The 19464-nt window shown below is 37.5% G+C and overlaps 2 protein-coding genes across 39 annotated transcripts in view; one reads left to right on the top strand and one right to left on the bottom strand.

The window, feature by feature from the left end:
* CASK (calcium/calmodulin dependent serine protein kinase) overlaps positions 1 to 19464 on the top strand; it is a 437686-nt gene that overhangs the window by 227330 nt on the left and 190892 nt on the right. For all 37 annotated transcript variants that reach the window (XM_078364095.1, XM_078364094.1, XM_002762805.6 and 34 more), the window contains exon 5: positions 479 to 551. In XM_078364095.1, coding sequence (XP_078220221.1) covers positions 479 to 551 — 73 coding nt within the window. The remainder of the gene's footprint in view (positions 1 to 478; positions 552 to 19464) is intronic.
* On the bottom strand, positions 9496 to 15211 carry GPR82 (G protein-coupled receptor 82). 2 transcript variants are annotated; one of them, XM_002762806.7, is made up of 3 exons: positions 15103 to 15211; positions 12553 to 12623; positions 9496 to 12409 (listed from the first exon to the last, which is right to left on the bottom strand). In XM_002762806.7, the coding sequence occupies exon 3, from the start codon at positions 12373 to 12375 to the stop codon at positions 11371 to 11373; it is 1005 nt and encodes a 334-aa protein (XP_002762852.1). In that variant the 5' UTR covers positions 12376 to 12409; positions 12553 to 12623; positions 15103 to 15211; the 3' UTR covers positions 9496 to 11370. The 2 variants fall into 2 exon arrangements, with proteins under 2 accessions (XP_002762852.1, XP_008987409.1); XM_008989161.5 differs by lacking the exon at positions 12553 to 12623.

The raw sequence follows: 19464 nt of genomic DNA, 5'->3' as shown, positions 1-19464 counted from the left end.
AATCCTTGGGGCAGCGCTGAGCAATTTCCTTAACAGCAGTCCAGTTTAACTAAGTAGAATTACCTGAGGATTGGGGGAAAAAATTGTCATGTTTTAATCTTGAATTTTTAGTTTGCAAAGCAATTTCACTTATAAATTGTGTGTAATTCTTTTGACTTAGATAGCTTAGAAAATATAGAGCATACTATTTCTTCATGAAGCCCATAAACTTTTCAGTCTGCCAACATTTTCATTATGAAGCCTCACTTTTTTTTTTTTTTTTAAAGATGGGGGTTTCACCATGATGGCCAGGCTGGTCTTGAACTCCTGACCTCAGGTGATCCACCCAGCAAAGCCTCACTTTACACCAATCTTGTCTGCTCAAATGAAAAGCGTCCATGCACAGCTGAGAGTAGGAGTTATAAACTGGGAGCACTGTATATTAAGTTTTAAAATAAAAATCGTTTACAGTTTTTAGATTTCTTTTGTTTTTTTACAGCCATTACATGAGACAGATACTGGAAGCTCTACGCTACTGTCATGACAATAACATAATTCACAGGGATGTGAAGGTAAGTCATTTTTTATCACTAACTTTAATGTTTGTGAAGGAAAACTGATATAACAATGATAATCAAGAATTCTTCTTTTCTATTGTCATAAAGAACATCTCAATTTTACTTATAAATAAAAATGTATGTAATTGCTTTGTATTTGGGAAGTCACTGTACTGATTCTTACTAGGAACACTATAATTTCAATTTATTTTTACTAAAGTGTTCATGCAATCTAAAATTGTATTATTTCTTTTTTGCCATTGTGTGTCTGAGAGAAATGGAAAATCCAATAAATAGGAAAAACCAAACAATATCTATACTGAGTTAATTGGGGGGAAAATTAGAATTTGGTTTCAATAGTAAAAGTTAATCATACACATATTTTCATAATATTGCAATACAGAATAGTCAGCATTGTATTTTTTGCAGATACTTTTTAAATATAGTATGAAATCATAATTATATACGTAATATGATTTGTATGCTTAGAATACCCATATTATCATTATTCAGTCTTTCTGCCTATTTGATCCCATTATCAAGTTAATGAGGACTCTCAGTTCCTGGCTCTTTAACAGTGTCAAGCCAAACATAGGAGGCAAGAAAGGAGACCAGTCAGTGGGCTTTCCTCCTGATCCCTAGCTTCTCCCAAGTCCCAGAATCACTAGGGAGCCCCTGAGGTCCCTTTGGCCCTGGGCTACACTTTTAAGCTCTGATATTTTGTCACTGGCCTTTGTCTAACCTCCAGCGTGCACAGACATAGTGTTCCTTCCCTCAAGATATATTATTAAAGGCCTGGCTTCTTCAATAAGAAGAATTTAATATTTCAAAGTATTTAATATTTCAAATGGTTAAGAAAATTAAGCAGAGTTTAATTAAAGTATCTATAATGTTTGGGAAATTGTCACAGAAATCCTTGTAGTTAAAAGCTGAGGGAAAGCATGAGCAATTCCAAAACTATCTAGTAGAATGTTTTAGTACCAAATGAAAATCACTGGAGAATTGTACAAAATCCACATTAGTGTAAATTCGTTGTAAAATATCTCACTCATCCTTTTCAGATATGTTAAGAAAATGATATTGTTATTATCAAAACTCAACACCGAGCATTTCAATGGGTTCCCCTTTATAAAAAAGTATTCTTCAGTTATCCAAAGAGAAATAAAAGTGTGGAACGGGAAATTGTCAACTATAGTAGCTTGCTGTGCAATTATTTTGCATTAATTAATGTAAGAAAGTTCATAGACAGTAAAATATCCCTTTGTATATATTCTAAAATATATACAAGAAATAATGTCAGATACAGTGGCTCAAGCCTGTAATCCCAGCATTTTGGGAGGCCAAGGCGGTTGGATCACAAGGTCAACAGATCGAGACCATCCTGGTCAACATGGTGAAACCCCGTCTCTACTAAAAATACAAAAAAATTAGCTGGGCATGGTGGCGTGTGCCTGTAATCCCAGCTACTTAGGAGGCTGAGGCAGGAGAATTGCCTGAACCCAGGAGGCGGAGGTTGCAGTGAGCCGAGATCACACCATTGCACTCCAGCCTGGGTAACAAGAGTGAAACTCCGTCTCAAAAAAAAAAAAAAAAAGAAGTAATGTGTTTATGTAATAGCATTGTTAAGAACTATTTTGCACAAGAGGCAATTTTATTTTGAATGAATTGTCCATGAAAGATAATTATATCAACATTATATAATAATGATTGACAACATACTCTACTGTAATACTTTCTTTTTTTTTTTTTTGAGGCAGAGTCTTGCTGTGTCACCCAGGCTGGAGTGCAATGGTGCAATCTCGGTTCACTGCAACCTGGGTTCAAGTGATTCTCATGCCTCAGCCTCCAGAGTATCTGGGATTACAGGCGTACACCACCACAGCCGGCTAATTTTTGTATTTTTAGTATAAACGGGGTTTCACCATGTTGGCCAGGCTGGTCTTGAACTTCTGACTTCAGGTGATCCGCCCACCTCGGCCTCCCAAAGTGCTAAAATTACAGACATGAGCCATCATACCTGGCCTAATTCTTTCAATAATACAATCAGCTTTTGATTAGCAATGGTATTTGATTAATGACAACCTCAAACTAAATAATATCCAAAAGTAGATAATTTGACCTCACCTTTTAATTTACCTTCGGATTTATTTATTTAACAAATATTTGAGTGCTTGCTTTATATAGATTATGTGCTTGGAGCCCTAAAAGTATTATGGTCTCAGTAGGGAAATAAGGCTCAGTATCTTTTATCTACTGCAGCAGATCAACACATGCCAAAACATGGTGACTTCAATCAATAACTGCCATTTACTTGCTCACAATTCTGCAGTTTAGGCAGAGCTTGATAGGGACTGCTCAATTCTGTTTCACAGGATGTTGATGAGGTAGCATGGCTAGTTTCCACATAGGCTTCATTCACTTTTCTGGCATCTTAACTGAGCTGACTAGAATGCCTGGGAGCAGGCTGGGTGCTCTTTGTGGTCTCTCATTCAAAACTTTTCTCTTTCCACATGGCCCCGTCTCCAGCAAGACAGTGTCTTAGGGCTCCAAAAGAGCAAATATGGAAGGTGCTAGGCCTCCTGAAGCAAACTGACTCTGTGTCACTTCTTAAGCATTTCATTAGTTGAAACATACCTCACAAAAAGGTCACAAGGCTAATCTTAGTTCAAGGGAAGGAAACATAGTTTCATATTTTGATTGGCAGAGTGCCAGATATATACAAGGATGGGAGAACTTGGTGGTGGTTACCTTTAGACAGACAGATAATTATTGTGCAAGGTAGAAGGTGATGAGTATCATTAAAAGACAAGGTCAGAGAAATTTCCTGGGGGAGGTCACATTGGTGCTTTGTCTTGAATCATGCAGTAGTTATATGGAGACAAAAGACATTTCAGGCATAAGGAACAGTTTGTGCAAAGGCCCAAAAGTAGTCTTACATTGGAGTATATTAGATTAGTTTATTATTTCTGTAGTACATGCTAAATAATTTAGAGGAAGCACCTAGAAACATGCCAAGGAATGAAAAAGAAGTGATTCTCAAATTGCAGATTAGTAAGAAGAAACCACCCCAAAAGATGCCATTATTCAGTTGGGAGGCACACTCAACACAGCACACGTTAAGTTGATATTCTTTTTTTCTTCCTCTTCTTCTTCTTTTTGAGACAGGGTCTCAGTCTGTCGCCCAGGCTGGAGTGCAATGGCACGATCTTGGCCCACTGCAAGCTTCACCTCCTGGGCTCAAGCAATTCTCGTGCCTCAGCCTCCAGAATTGCTGGGACTACAAGCATGTACCACCACACCCAGCTAACTTTTTTTTGTATTTTTTTTGTAGAGATGAGGTTTCACCCTGTTGCCCAGGCTGGTCTCCAACTCCTAGGCTTAAGCAGTCTTTCTGCCTTGGCCTCCCAAAGTGCTGGGATTATAGGCATGAGCCACCACGCCCAGTGTTAATATTCTTTATATTTCAGAAGCTGAAATGTATACATTTTTACATGGATAACTAGAATACTCACATTTGGTTAATTGAGAATTTTTAATTTTGGTTTATTTTTCTTAAAACATTCGTCCAAAAGATATTTACTGAGTGTCTACTGTGTGGCAGGCACTGTCCTAGGAACTGGAGCTACCTCAGTGAAAAAAAAAAACAGACAAAAATCACTGCCCTCATGGAGCCGACATTCTAGTTCAGGGCGACAATACTCAGTAAACAGAAATGAACTACATAGTAGGCTGGAAGGTGAAAAGTATCACAGAAAAAACTAGAATGGTCAGAAGGTTAGGGAGTGTCCAGAGAAGGGCTTACTTTTGGAAACACGGTGGTCAAGCAGGCCACATTGAGTTGATGATATCTGAGCAAGGACTTGGAAAAGAGGAAGTGGGCTAATCTGATAGCTGAGGGAAGAGCATTCTGGGTAAAAGGAACAGCCAGTGCAAAGACAGAAAGACAGGATCACAAGTAGCCAGCTTGAGAAAACAGCAAGGAGGCCAGTGTGGCTGAGGCAAAATGTGCAAAGGGAAGAGTAAAAAGGAGACAGGAGATGATCCTGCCTGGCTCAGGCCAGAGTAGTAGCAGTAGAGGTAGTAAAAAAATAAAATAAAAAAATTGGTTAGATTCCTGATATATTTTGAAGATTATGTCAGTAGGATTTCCTAATGTAACTTTGGTAACCTGGGTAAAACTTAGTTTTATTCAAGACCTTCTTTTAGGGGTATTCCAACATAGTGGTCATTGTTAAACTTTAAGAACAATGAACTAATAATGTAAATTTTCACTTAGTTTAATTTGTTAGTATTTTGGCCAATAAAGCAATCTATGAGCTTTTCTTTGCATTCAGATATATATTCTGTGACTTATCTGTATGTAGATTTGTTTGTATGTAGATTTGTTTCTGCAGTTAAAGTTTTTGTCTAAATTTTCTTTGCTTATATTTAGTAAAGAAAATAGAAGAGCATTGCAATATTTTATTTCTCTAAGAAAAATTTTATTTAATCATCTGTTTCATCTAGTCAAGAATATTCTCAGGCCAGGCACAGTGGCTCGCACCTGTAATCCCAGCACTTTGGGAGGCTGAGGCGGACTGATCACAGGTCAGGAGTTCAAGACCAGCCTGGCCAATATGGTGAAACCCCGTCTCTACTAAAAATAGAAAAATTAGCTGGGCATGGTGGCGTGTGCCTATGATCCCAGCTACTCAGGAGGCTGAGGCAGAAGAATCGCTTGAACCCAGGAGGCAGAGGTTGCAATGAGCCAAGATCACACCACTCCACTCCAGCCTGGACGACAGAGCAAGACTTAGTCTCAAAAAAAAAAAAAAAAAAAGAATATTCTCATTCTCTCTCTCTCTCTCTCTCTCTCCTTAGCATATGATCCAAAAGCATTACGTTTCCCAAGGATCCTATTATTATATTTATTAATACTTTCTTCTTTACTTGGTAGGCATTTCCTTTTGTAATTATTGTAACTGAGTCTTGAAAGGATTGCTTGCTTAGATTTGAGTATATGGTACCATGTGACCTATTTTTGGGAACTGCTTGCTCTGTAGAAGCAGTTTCACATGAAATTGCATAAAAGGCAATCGTATAATCCTTTGAAATTTGAGAAATGTGTGAACATAGTACAGGGTCTTCCCCACAGCCACACTTAGTGACATTTCGGGCTATATTCCTTGCTGTGGGAGGCTGTCCTGGGAATTGTAGGATGCACCTAAGCATCCTTCACCTACTAGATGTCAATAGCATCTCCCCCCAGTTGTGACAACCAAAAATGTCTCCAAACATTGCTAGATGTCCCCTGGGGCACAAAAATTGTCCCTGGTTAAGGCCCACTGTCATAATAGACTGTTATAATTCTCAAGATTTGACTCCCTGCAGGTATTAATTAAGGCATGCCTACAAATTTCTACTTTTTTCTGTCATCTTCTTTCCTTTAATTCTTTTTCTTGTGAAAGAATGTGAAAACTTTCATTATGTTTCCAGTATTTTTTTTCTTCCTCTCACCCCTAAATTAAAAGTACTTTAGAAAGAAATAACAGAGTTATCAAGATAAATGCAACTCCTGGCTCCTTGCCCTCTTTCATGGGCTCTACTAAGCACTGAGAATTTGTGGAATTTTCTCCACTCTCCTAACTCCTGCAGGCAGCCTTACATCATGAAGGTGTGGGGAGACTCAGTTTTAGACCTTTCTGTCACTCTGACCTACTCATGTATAATTCGAAGAACTGAAGTTGAAGTGAAACAGTTTCTCTGAGAATGCAAATTGCTATACACAATCACTTTCTATTCTGAACAGTTCCTGTGCCCAGAATGTCTGGCTGCTGTTTTTAGTTCTCAGAACTATGCAAACTCCAGTCACACAGACACTCAGCCAGAGGACAGAGTTTCTGAGTGTGCTTCCTTTAAATAGTTTTCCTTGCTAGCCAGTGTGAACACGCCTGGCTGTTTTGTGGCTCCCTTCTGGTCTCAGTTCTCCTTTTACCTGTTTAGGGCCAGACTTTATGATAAATTTGTGTTCATCTCAGAACACTGGTTAGCATGGCATTATGGATTTCTTAAAATATTCTGTCGACTCTTGTTCTCCATTACTGATGTTTCTTTTAGATCTGCTACCACAACTGCCCAAAGTTTATCATGTTGTATAAAGAAATTTAAATTCTCATTAAAACAAAAATATATTTATTCTTTATTATTATATTAACACTGGTTAATCTTCTGCATTTCTTTTGTAAGGTTTTTTATATAATGTGCACATACAGTTTGAGTGTGGCATTTTAATAATTGTACTTAGGAAGATCTCATGGATTACATGATCATTATAAATTTATCTTTTGTTTCTAAGTACCATACTTCTCTGTGCCCAGTCTACTCCTCCAAAAAAAAAGAAATTAACTCCTTGGTTTTAAGTTTCCTAGCCTGAGCAACATAGTAAAACCCTATCTCTTTTTTTTTTTTTTGAGATGGAGTCTTGCTCTGTTGCCCAGGCTGTAGTCCAGTGGCGTGGTCTTAGCTCATTGCAACCTCCACCTCCCAGGTTCAAGTGATGCTCCTGCCTCAGCCTCCCAAGTAGCTGGGATTACAGGTGCCTGCCACCACGCCTGGCTAATTTTTTGTATTTTTTTTTTTTTTTTAGTAGAGATGGGGTTTTGCCATGTTGGCCAGGCTGATCTCGAACTCCTGACCTTGTGATCCCTGTTAAGTTGTTTATCCTAAATTTTGTTTGTCTAGTCTTAATGGTTTGTGTTCCTGATTATAATTTGAAGCTGCCTTAATGAGAGTGTGTATAGGCCTGTTTTCTAAAGTTTAAGATACAATCTTTTTGGCCTTTGAGCCAAAATTTGAGATTTCTGAAACCCCAAATTTGTGTTTGACTTTAACTCACACAGACACACTGAAAACACTGTTCTTTTTGAAATCCAAACTATAAAATAGGGTAAGTTTTGAAGGTGATTTTAAGGCCAAGCACAGTGGCTTGCACCTATAATCTTAGCACTTTGGTAGGCTGAAGCAGGAGGATCACTTGAGTCCAGGAGTTCAAGACCAGCCTGGGCAACATAGCAAGAGCACATCTGTACAAAAAAAACCCACAAAAATTAGCCAGGCATGGTGGCATACACCTGTAGTCCTAGCTACTCAGGAGGCTGAGGTGGTGAGATCACCTGAGCCCAAGAGTTTGAGCCTGCAATGAGCTATGATCACCACTGTACTCTAGCCTGGGCAGCAGAGATAGACTCTGTCTCCAAAAACAAAAGTGGTATTTTCAATAAAATATTTACTATGCTATTAAATAGCCAATTCTTCAATTACACAAAAAATGCAACATGATTTAAAATCAACTGTTTAGGAAAGCATCTATGGTGTAAAGATATCCATGATGATAATGAACTGAGTATGTAGTTCATTCTTCAGTATAGGAAATTACAGTGTGAGTTTATCAGAATGAGTAACTTAAAGAGAAATTGTGTGTCTCTTTTCCTGCCTTTTTTAACGTAAGAAACTCTAGAAATATTTGTTGTTTAAAGTTCTGGTAGAGCTCTTAAGTGATTTTTAAATAATTATTTTTAGAGGTTATATATTTGGGTTTTTGTTTGTTTGTTTGTTTTGAAATAGGGTCTTGCTTTGTCACCCAGGTAGGAATGCAGTGGCACAATCATGGCTCACTTCGGCCTCAACCTCCTGGGCTCAAGAGGTCCTCCCACCTCATCCTCCCAAGTAACTAGGCCTAGAGGCATGTGCCACCATGTCCGGCTAATTTTTCTATTTTTGTAGAGACATGGTCTCGCTATGTTGATCAGGCTGGTCTCGAATACCTGGGCTCAAGTGATCTCCCCACTTCAGCCCCCCAAAGTGCTGGAATTATAGGCGTGAACCACAGTACCTGGCCAGAAGTTATATTTTTTAAAACTCCTAAGTCCAGTGAGATTATTAAATGCAGTATAGCTTATGTTAAACAAACATTACTATCTTAGTCTGATGAGTTTTGGTCTCAAAATTCACATAAGAATAAAACTACTTAGACTGGCCACAATGCCTTATGCCTGTAATCTCAACACTTTGGGAGGCCAAGATGGGCAGATTGAGCTCAGGAGTTTGAGACCAGCCTGGGTAACATGGCAAAACCCCGTCTCTACCAAAAAATAACAAAACTTAGTGGGGCATGGTGGTGGGTGTCTGTGGTCCCAGCTATTCAGGAGGCTGAGGTGGGAGAATTACTCAACCCCAGAGGGAGAGGTGGAGGTTGCAGTGAGCCAGATCTCGCCACTGCATTTTAGCTTGGGTGACAGAGTAAGACCCCATCACAAAAAGTAAAAAGAATAAAACTACTTTTGTAACTGTGGAGAAATCAGTGTGTCTCAGGAACTCTTCCTGATGGACTTTGAGTTACTCTTATTTGCATGTCTAGGAAGTCACTAGATTGGACACTTCCATTTACAGCTAGCGTTCAGGGAGGTCACCTCAAGTTCCCAAGTCTCCTTTGTCTCTGCACATTAATGAGCCAAAAATCCAGTTGCTACTATAAACAAATTGATATATACTGTAAATATTTGAAGCAAGGATGTGTTCAGACTTTTCTCTGAACATTTTCATCTCTCAGTTAAGCATTGAAGTAGAAAAGGGAAAAAAATTTACTGGGTTTGTTTTGTTTTCAGAATAACCTCTAGTGATTTTTGAACACATGGCTCTTAGGCAATGTACTGTGAATTGCTTTTACAGCTCTAACTCAGGAACAAAACATACTATGAGATTAAAGGCTTGGAAGGATTACATGAATTTACTTTAAACTTCTTATTGGACACTGAAGGAATTACTATGTGGAGAAAAAATAAGTCTCTAACAGAGTGGCAAGTTACTATTAATGGTTGATTTTAGTCAGCTGTTTTTGTTTGGTTATCTGAGAAGGGAATACAGGTACCATGGAAGTAGAAATAGACAAGAAGTTTATAGCTCCAAAAATGATTATGATCTCTTTGGGCAGATAGAACATGCTTTTTTTAATCATAGTATGTGTACTTAATACAGAATATAGTCACCATCATTTGTCTACTTACAAGATTACATAGAAGAAAGAAATGACCATTAAGAAATGCCTATCTTTAAAGATTTATTTAGATACTGGAAAAAATCAGAGTGTGATTTACTTAACCATGCACTTCATTATTTCCTTTTTTTTCTTTTTTTTTTTTTTTGAGGCAAGGTCTTGCTCTGTCACCCAGGCTGGAGTGCAATGGAGTGATCTTGGCTCATTGCAACCTCCACCTCCTGAGTTCAAGCGATTCTCCTGCCTCAGCCTCCTGAATAGTTGGCACACACCACCATGCCCACCTAATTTTTGTATTTTTAGTAGAGGAGGGGTTTCGCCATTTTGGCCAGGCTGGTCTTGAACTCCTGACCTCAGGTGATCTGCCTACCTCGACCACCCAGAGCGCTGGGATTACAGGCGTGAGCCACCGCACCTGGCCCACTTCAGTATTTACATCAGTAAATTAGTATACTTTAGAGTTGTAGTGATTAAAATAATACATGTAAAGCATATAAGCAGAACGTTTAGCAAACAGCAAGTGCTAAGCAATATCTACTCACAGTAGTAACAGGATCTATGAATAAGATAGTATTTTCTGCTCTACAAATGAAGAAATTAACACAAAAAGAGGATAAGTAATTTGCCTAAGATTGTTCAGCTAAATAAAAACTAGAGCCAAGATTGAACCCAAGAAGTATAACTTCAGAGACCAATCTCTTAACTGAGATACTATTACACTCACTTATTATTCATTTATTTCACAAAAAAATTAACTGAACTGCCAGGTACTGTTTGTCACTAATGACATTATTTATATTAAATACAGAAGAAAATAAGCACAATGTGATGAAGCTGGGCATATAATGACATAGCTTTTTACTTTAACAGCCTAATTCAAATATGTAAGCATTTTTATAAGTAACATCTGCTTTAAAAAATACAGTCAATGAATATTGCTTCTCCCCAATGACATAAGCCAGATAATTCCAAATAAATAATGTGTTTATAAAACCTTGGAGTTTTTCACTGTATTATTTATTCATGCATTTAGATAAGACTTGAGTGAAGCTAATTCTTTTTTTTTTAAACTTATTTTTTTGTTTTGTTTTGTTTGAGATAGAGTCTCACTCTGCCTCCCAGGCTGGAGTGCAGTGGCGTGATCTCTGCTCACTGCAACCTCCGTCCAGGGCTCAAATGATTCTCCTGCCTCCGCCTTCCAAGTAGCTGGGATTACAGGTGCTCACCACCATGTCCGGCTAGTTCTTGTATTTTTAGTAGAGAAGGGGTTTCACCATGTTGGCCAGGCTGGTCTTGAACTCCTGACCTCAAATGATCTGCCCACCTTGGCCGCCCAAACTGCTGGGATTACAGGCATGAGCCACTGCACCCAGCTACTTATTTTTAAAGATTTTTAAATTGCCAGTAAACACTGGCCATAGATTGACTCTTGTATTCTAACTACCAGAAAGCAGACAAGTCATAAACCATTTGCTTCTTTATCCTAGTCATGAAATAACGTGTTCTGAACAGAAGCACTCACAGTTGAGTTTAAACAGTAGTCTGTTAGTTTCATATGAGTGGGATCCTTTCAATATGCTTAATTTTTGCCTCTGAAAGTTTCTGCGATCTCAACTTTCAGTATAAGTAGAACTGTTTTTTGAGTTTTATGAATATATATTTATTTGTTTTTAAAAACCAAAGAGATTTTCTTGGTGACTATTGTCATCTAAGTTGTGACATGTTAATGATGTAGTTTAGCATCCCTAATAAAGTCACAGGAATACTTTTCTATATTGTGGGTTTTCCATTCAAAAGTCAAGCCTATGATTGCATATGTGCTGAATTAGACTTTGTAAAGAGATTATACAGTGTCTTCTTGAATGTTTTATCTAATAAAAGAAATATAATGGGATCTGTGCTACTTCTGGCTGAAGCAAGACAGGTGAGGATGTTTTTTGTTTCTATTAAATAATTCAGTTGCTGACAGTTATCATTTTGCTGTAGAATATAAAAAATGGGTTTAAAAATACTATAAGGAAGGAAGCAAACTATTAGTACAATCTGGATGACCAAAAGATGTCTTTTCACAGAACTGTAAGTCAAATCTTTCTCCATAATGGATGTACAGGTCCTTATTTTTCTCAGATGGCTTACAAAAGAGTAGTATGATGTTAGTACTACTAAAAAGGAAAGTCCAATAAATGTGGTTCCAATGAGACCTGCAATCTGAGAGATCATGGCTCCTAGTTCCATCTGCCGATTGTAGCATAGGCTCTCTTCTCCTTCTGTAGCTTCTATGACTGAGTAGTATATGGTAACTGGAATAATTATACCCAGTACAGCTCCCCATATATAAATGCATAGTTTTCTAGCAAAGTTGGGCTGGCGAAATTTTTTCAGTAAATGGCCATAAAATATTTTCTCATAGCACGAAGTAGTATCTTGCAAGGAATCCTTTTGCATTAAGGTAGCGTAGCGGCTTATGGCAATCCAACTTAAAATTAAGAGACTGACAAACATACTTACATGCATTGATAGAGTTCCCAGAAAATTGACCACTCTGCATTGAGCAGATTGATATTCCCATTGGAAACCTTTCAGGAAGTAGATACCCATGAAAGGCATGGCACTGCACACAAGTAAGTTTGCAGTTACAAGGTGTGCCAGGTAGATGTGTGTTGAGGTTTTTTTACCTATTCTTGTTAAAAATATCCATTGAGAGAGAGAGTTTCCAAAAAGACCAACAATACAAAGGAGGGTGTAAATGATTGGTAAAGCCATGGAAGAGATCATAGATGGTTGAATACATGTTGTGTTGTTGTTCATTTATGTCAGATTTTCTTGAATTTTGACACAGGAGCTAGAACAGAATTGCAGATATTTAATATTAAAATTATTTATGGTACAGTATTTAAGCTTAATAGTTTTTTTAAAGCATTGAATGAAATAAAATAGTAACAAAAATGTACTAGATGGAATGGGGAAGTATAGATGGCTTCTTACCTTTTCTAATCACGATTGTCCACTTGAAATAAATACAAAAAGTTACTTAATGTGATGGATAATGCCTTTGTCTAAAAAAAAAAAATTTGATGTAAATAGTTACATGCCTGGGATTTATGGTTTTACTTAGAGAAATGAATAGTTCTTAGATTGTAAAACAATTTAAGTAGTGTAATAATGACTGATTTTCCTTAGAAATATAATTTAAAATATTTTAAGGCACATGCAATCAATATATGTTGGCCAAAGTATTACAGAAGTATTTTGTGGCCATAATAATAGACAGTTGACTGGTTTTTAATTAGCGCATCACTTATATATAGTTTTCAAAATGGTGTCATTTTGTGGCTAGATTAAAACACTCCTCTGTAATGTATTAAGAGTCTCTTTTCATATTTCAGAAGTTAACTCAATTCCACTTAAACAAAAATTCAGGCAAGATCCTGAATTGAACAGAAGAAAAGTATAGCAACCAAGGACAGACTCCAAAATCCCAGGATCATTACCAAAGAGTATTTAAAAATCTCATTTCAAATATTTAATGTTAAACTGTCATACTTCAGTAAAAGTTTACTTTACACATGTATGTCAAAACTGTAGTTGCAGCCAGATGTGGCTCTGCACCTGTAATCTCAGCACTTTAGGAGGTCAAGGTGGGAGGGTTGCTTGAGACCAGGATTTTAAGAACACCCTGGGCAACATAGCAGGACCCTGTCTCTACAAAAAATGCAAAAACTAGACCAGGTGTGGTAGTTCATGCCTGTTATTCCAGCACTTTGGGAAGCCAAGGTCAGCCTGGGCAACATGGCAAAACCACATCTCCACAAAAAACACAAAAAAATAGCCAGGCATCCTGTCATGTGCCTGAAGTCCCAGCTACTTGGGAGGCTGAGGCAGGAGGATCAATTGAGCCTAGGAGTTCAAGGCTGCAGCAAGCTATGATCATTCCACTACACTCCAGCCTAACAGAAAGAGACCCTGTCTCAAAAACAAAAAAAACCGTAGCTGCTATGCTTGTTGGTTAGAGTGTTCTCATGTATAATTTGGTATCGGAGTTCTTCAGAGGATTTTTTTTAAAGGATATGGTGTTTTAAAAACAGCATACATGCTGATTTTTACTTTTTTGTGTTGTATTTAAATCTTTCTCGCTTCAAAGGGTACACATGAAGTGCTGAAGAATCTTATACAAATTGCTTCTTATTCTTATTTTTCTCCTCACTTCCTTCAGGCGAGAATAACAAAAGTTACTGGATTCTGGTCAAATAAGAACCATGATCTCTATTCGGAATGTGCCACATTCTCTGTGTTCTTCAGTTAGCCTCTGGGCACCACATTCTCCGCTCTTTCATGATCTAGAGCAAGGTTTCTCAATCTTTTTTTAATCATGTTCTCTTTTGATAAACATAAAAATTGTACTAGACGCAGCCTTTGGAAATTCTTATATCCCCCCAGTCCCTCAGGGCGATTTTACTCTCCACCCCTCTTCAGAATTATAGTTTGATTTATTTTCTGCATCTTGGCTTACAGAAATTGTTTTTTATCCCAAATATAATATTATAATTTTGTAATAGCTTTTTAAACCAATCCATACCCAAAGTCTTGAAAACTTGAGGACAGTGCAGTGTCTGTGGGTTCAAATACCAAGGTCCTTAATTAATGTCTACCAGTATCTTTATAATTTTCTTTGCTATTTTTATTTAGAAAACAGTCCATATGCTTCATTTTAAGTTTGTATCTGAATCTAGTGCAACCTGGTGAATTGTAATCTGGTTGCAATTAATGTAGACTGTGGCATAAATATATAAAACCTAATCTATAACTTTACCAGTTCAAAAATCAGTCAGATAGAGAGTGAAATGAGCCAGTTTATTTAAGAAAAAATTATCTGCTCACAGTAGATTTTGATTTTACATAAGGAATTGAGCTTCCTTTTACGATATTGTTAAAAGCATTAACTCCTGCCTTTTGTAGATATTGCATAGTATAGTAAAAACTGCAAAGGTGATGGTGCTTCTGTATAAATATTAAATGCTTTCAAACAAAAGGGAGATAAAAAGACTTCTGCAGAGGCTGGCTTTACCAGACAGAAGTTGAGTCTCTATAGGACTCTCAGTATAGTAATCAACAATTAGGTCACCATCTTTACCTTCCCAAACTCGTATCTACTATGTACAAGTACTCCTTCAAAAATAAACTTTGACTATAAAACTACTAGATAATTATTTTCTAAAATTTTGAAAATACTGTTAAGAAATCAAATAAAAATTACATGTTACAGATGCATAACTGGTCTCCAGAAAAAATCTCTATGTCTATATTAACCTCAGGAGAATGTCTGTCTGAAGTCACTCTTGCATACATTTTATCTCTGCTAATTTGACAAACGGAAAAGTTCTACAACGCTTAACTACAGCTACTAACAACTATCTACGTAATTAATATGCTGACTGCCTTTCTTAATGATCAGCTTTCAAAATTTAAACCATCAGGTCCTGTTCATTTTTATAGCATTAATTTTTCAGCTAAAAATGAATAAATAATCACTCTTACCTGTAGGAGTAGTTTACGCCAACTAAGGTTATATTGTTAAGGGCAGTGATGCCAAATTTCAGGCTTAAAATTCTCTGATCTTCACTCTTCCAATATCCTTAGTCAATGTAAACAGATTCTTGCATGACACCAACTACTGTGGGGTAAAAAGGGGAAATTAAACAGGGTATTGAAAAAAGTCAATAGTTACAGTCCATGTGGCAAATGCCTCCTCAAAAAACCCTCATTTCTCTATTTCTGTAGTGGGAGGAAGTTGGTGGACAATATACATATTATACTTCCTTATGGTTATTTCATGAACTACTTATACCCCAGTAAGGTTTGTTTACACAATTGACTGAAGTTAAGTTCACAGGTTTAAGCCCCCATGGCTGGTTTTATATGATAAAGTGATAGAAGGAACTACTACTCTGCAGTAACCCACTAAAAATATTGTTGCAAACTTCTGTGTAAAATTGTTTGTGGGTGGCTTATTTGCAATCCATCCTTATCAAAAATAGAAACAAAACTCAAAGTTTTCTTATAACTTACTAGAATCAAATAGAGCTGAAATAGAACTTCATGATCATCTGTGAATTGAGACCCTTTGTTCTAAAGTTGAAGAAGCTGAGGCCCAGAGAAACTCACTGTAAGCACAGACTGCACCCAGGATTGGGTCCCAGTTTGGTTACTAATTAGTTAACTCACTCTGTTTCTATTTGCCCTGCACTACCTCCATTTGTCAACATAATACACTGTTTGGGCATTTCATAATGGATTTGCTAAATCCTGGGAAGTGCCAAGTATGCCTCAGATCAAATGAATAGTTATATTATCAAGAATTGTGAAACCATGGCTAGTCTAAAACAATAAAAAATTTTAAAGATTAAAAAATAGAGGCTGAGAGCCGTGGCTCATGCCTGTAATCCCAGCACTTTGGGAGGCCGAGATGGGCAGATTACGAGGTCAGTAGTTTGAGACCAGCCTGGCCAATATAGTGAAACTCCACCTCTCCTAAAAAATACAAAAATTAGCCAGGCGTGGTGGCATGTGCCTGTGGTCCCAGCTACTCAGAAGGCTGAGGCAGGAGAACTGCTTGAACCTGGGAGGCGGAGGTTACAGTGAGCCAAGATCACGCCACTCCACTGAAATCTGGGTGACAGAGTGAGACTCTGTCTCAAAAAAATATATAGAATTATGAAACCAATTTTTTGTACAGGATTGTCAAATCAGTCTGTGACCTACTAACTAAATGAAAGCTAAATGTGCACATCTGGGGAGCCAGACTTGCATCAAGCACTCGCTCTCTTTCTTGAGTAGCTAAACCAGTGGGAGTCCGAAAAAGAGAACAGAAATCTAATTTCATCAAACCTGAGCACTTTAGTTATCAGTAAATCTTCACTTAAAATTAACAGAAGTACTTTACCGTTTCTCATAAACACCCAATGCTTACCTTATTTCATATTTATTTCATAAATTATCTCTGATGTTTGGTAATATTTCTCTCCAAAACAAAAGTGAGAACTACCTACAGTGTCCGGATTGTGTTCTGCTGTTGTTCATCTTTGCCTTACCACCATTTAATTAAGAACAGTGACTTATCAAGGTTTACGGGCCATTCATTACAGAGTAATTTGGCTTCTAGAATTTCTATCACTTTTACTTCAGTAATGTATCATATTTGGGAAGGAATTAAATAGAACATAAACCAGTTTTAAGTAATTTAGAGAATGGAAATGGAATGCTGTTTCTAAGTGATTGAAAGATAGTTGTAATATTATCTGTTCAGGCATAAGCATCTTTGGTCCGAATAAAGAACGCTCTTGTTTTCCTCCATTGTCTCCAAACTCAGTAAATGATACCATCACTCCTTCAGTTATTCAAGCCAAAAACTTAGGAATCATCCTTAATTTCTCTTTTTTTCACATCTTACATCCAATCAATTGGTAGTACTCTAGCTTCTACTATGACTATACCATCATTCATTAGCCACATTTCATGAGAGCTTACTATGTGCCAGATATCTTGCTATGTGCCTTACATTTCAAGTCTTATTTGGTTTTCACAACACCTTGTGAAATAAATATCTTTTTTTAAAGGTGAGGAAAACTGAAACTCAGAAAGACCACATAAGTTGCCCAAGGTCATGCAGCCATCTGTCCTCACAGGATGGTAATTGGCTCACCTCATAGCAAGTAATTCAAGAACAAGTCCATAGCTTCAATGCCTTTGTGTGATCTAGCCTCTGAAGTCAACACTGTCGCTTCTGCAGTATTCTGTTGGTCACACAGAGACAGCCCTGGATCAGTGTGGGTGGGGTAAGTATCAGGATATAATGATCACTGGGAGCCATCTTGGAAACTGACTACCACAGATGTCAGTCAACCATTGAACCAAAGGAAGAGTCAGAAGTACTGCTTAAAAACCATTTTCAGTCCACTGGTCTTTTATTGGGCAAGCATACCTGCCTGGATAGGTGTAAGTTTTGCCAGTTCTTAAACTATTTTTGTTTTTTAGGTCTATTTTTGTTAAACAGTATATTCCTTCAACAAATATTTATTGAAGTTTCTACTATCTTCCCAGCAGCATGTGGAGGTCACAGAAGTAGGATGTTAGTCACAAGCTGATTTAGGGTCTTTGGCAATTGAACAGATTCCACAAGCAAGCCAAGGATTTAGATTAGTATGTGATGTGTGATACAGATTTCAGATGCTCTGTGAATTAGAGAAGGGCAGAAACAGTGACCCAAGTGGTTCTGAAAGGCTTTGTGAAAGCAAATGGAAGGAAAGAGAGCAGAACATAACCTACTGAGTGACAGTTCTGTGCCAGGTATGGAACAGAGTATTTTACATCTAAGAACCCTAGAGATGTGTGGTGGGAGTCCCATTTTACACTAGAGGAGATTAAGGCTCAAAGAGGTTGAATAGCTTGCCTAGAGGGATACAATTAGTAAATTAGCTTTAAAACAACCTTCTTCTCTGCCTTAGGAAGAAATTATTTGTTGTTCTTGCAAGTCAATAAGGGTACCTTATGGTACTCATGATAGGGTCATGTTTTAAGTATTTTTAACTTTGTTCAGATAGGGTTTCCTGTTCTGATTTATATATTTGTGTATCCTGTTCCAGACTTGAGGTAGCAGAAACTGACTATGGAAGAAATTAAGTTTTTTTCTATCTTTGAAAACTCCGGACTTTGTTAAGCAAACTATTATTCCAACAATGTCAGTATAAATTCTTTATGATTCAGTGATTTTGAGTTCCCCAAATGAAATATAGGTAAATTTTATTTTCATTCTTCCTTTTTTTTTTTTAAGACGAGGTTTCACCATGTTGGTCAGGCTGGTCTTGAACTCCTGACCTCAGGTGATCCGCCTGTCGTGGCCTCCAAAGTGCTTGGATTACAGGCGTGAGCCACCATACCCAGTCCTATTTTCATTCTTCTAAGAAATTAGGAAATATTGTTACAATTGGTAACAAGAAGAAATGTCAGGGAATACTACATTAATTTCGAGAATAATAAAGTATGTTACAAGTACTCTGTAAAAGTGGCCCCTTTGAACTTTTCTCATTCAGATCACCAGTAGTTTTCTTTGGTTCTCATTCATCTTGCCCATCCATCTCTTCAAAGTTCCCCTTCTATTGTCCAACTTAGCCCAACAGTTCTAGTTGCTTCCTATAATCATCGCCAAATATTGATCTCCTAAGTGTTCTGCTCTCACCCTTAGGATCTTCTTCCTTGAGGTATTAGAGTTATCTCTTAGAATTGAAGTTCTGTCTTGTGCTAATTTTCCTTCTTTTGAGATGGATTTGTATATCCAGTCTGTTTTATAATCTGGCCCCAAAATTCATTTGGAGTGGTTCAGTGAGCATGTTTCAATGGGCAGGCACATACTTACCTGGCAGAGGAGATACCATGATCAAAGGGCAGGCATATGAACATTTATTTTGGCAGCCCATGGTGGGCTGTACATACATAGCAGGGGGACATGAGAGCCTTCCTGACTCACATGGATTGTTGGAGTTAGAATTAAGGTCCCTTATCAATTTTCCTAGAGCCAGGACCCAGAGGACACAGGACAGCTTAGTCGTACCTGAAGCCATGTGCTTCATCTAGAAATTATATTAGTCTATCCAAACTAGTGTTTAAACTGGGCAATTGGCCTTTTTAAGTACTCTCACTGACCAATCAGGAGCTCAAGGCACTGAGAGGCTGGTATGCAGAAAGAGAAGACATGACTAATTTAGTACACATTAGAATATGATATTCAAAAATAATTATTTATTTAAAACAGGGGCAGTGGTGAGGAAGCCTTGTCCAGTTCAACATACACCCAAGCCAGTGGTTATCTTTAGGAGGAGTGATGAACAGTGCAGTTACTCAAAG

The sequence above is a fragment of the Callithrix jacchus genome, chromosome X, assembly GCF_049354715.1.
Source record: "Callithrix jacchus isolate 240 chromosome X, calJac240_pri, whole genome shotgun sequence".
Taxonomy (NCBI): Eukaryota; Metazoa; Chordata; class Mammalia; order Primates; family Cebidae; genus Callithrix; species Callithrix jacchus.
The sequence above is the reverse complement of the archived record's forward strand: the minus strand, read 5'-3'. Positions and strand labels throughout refer to the sequence as shown.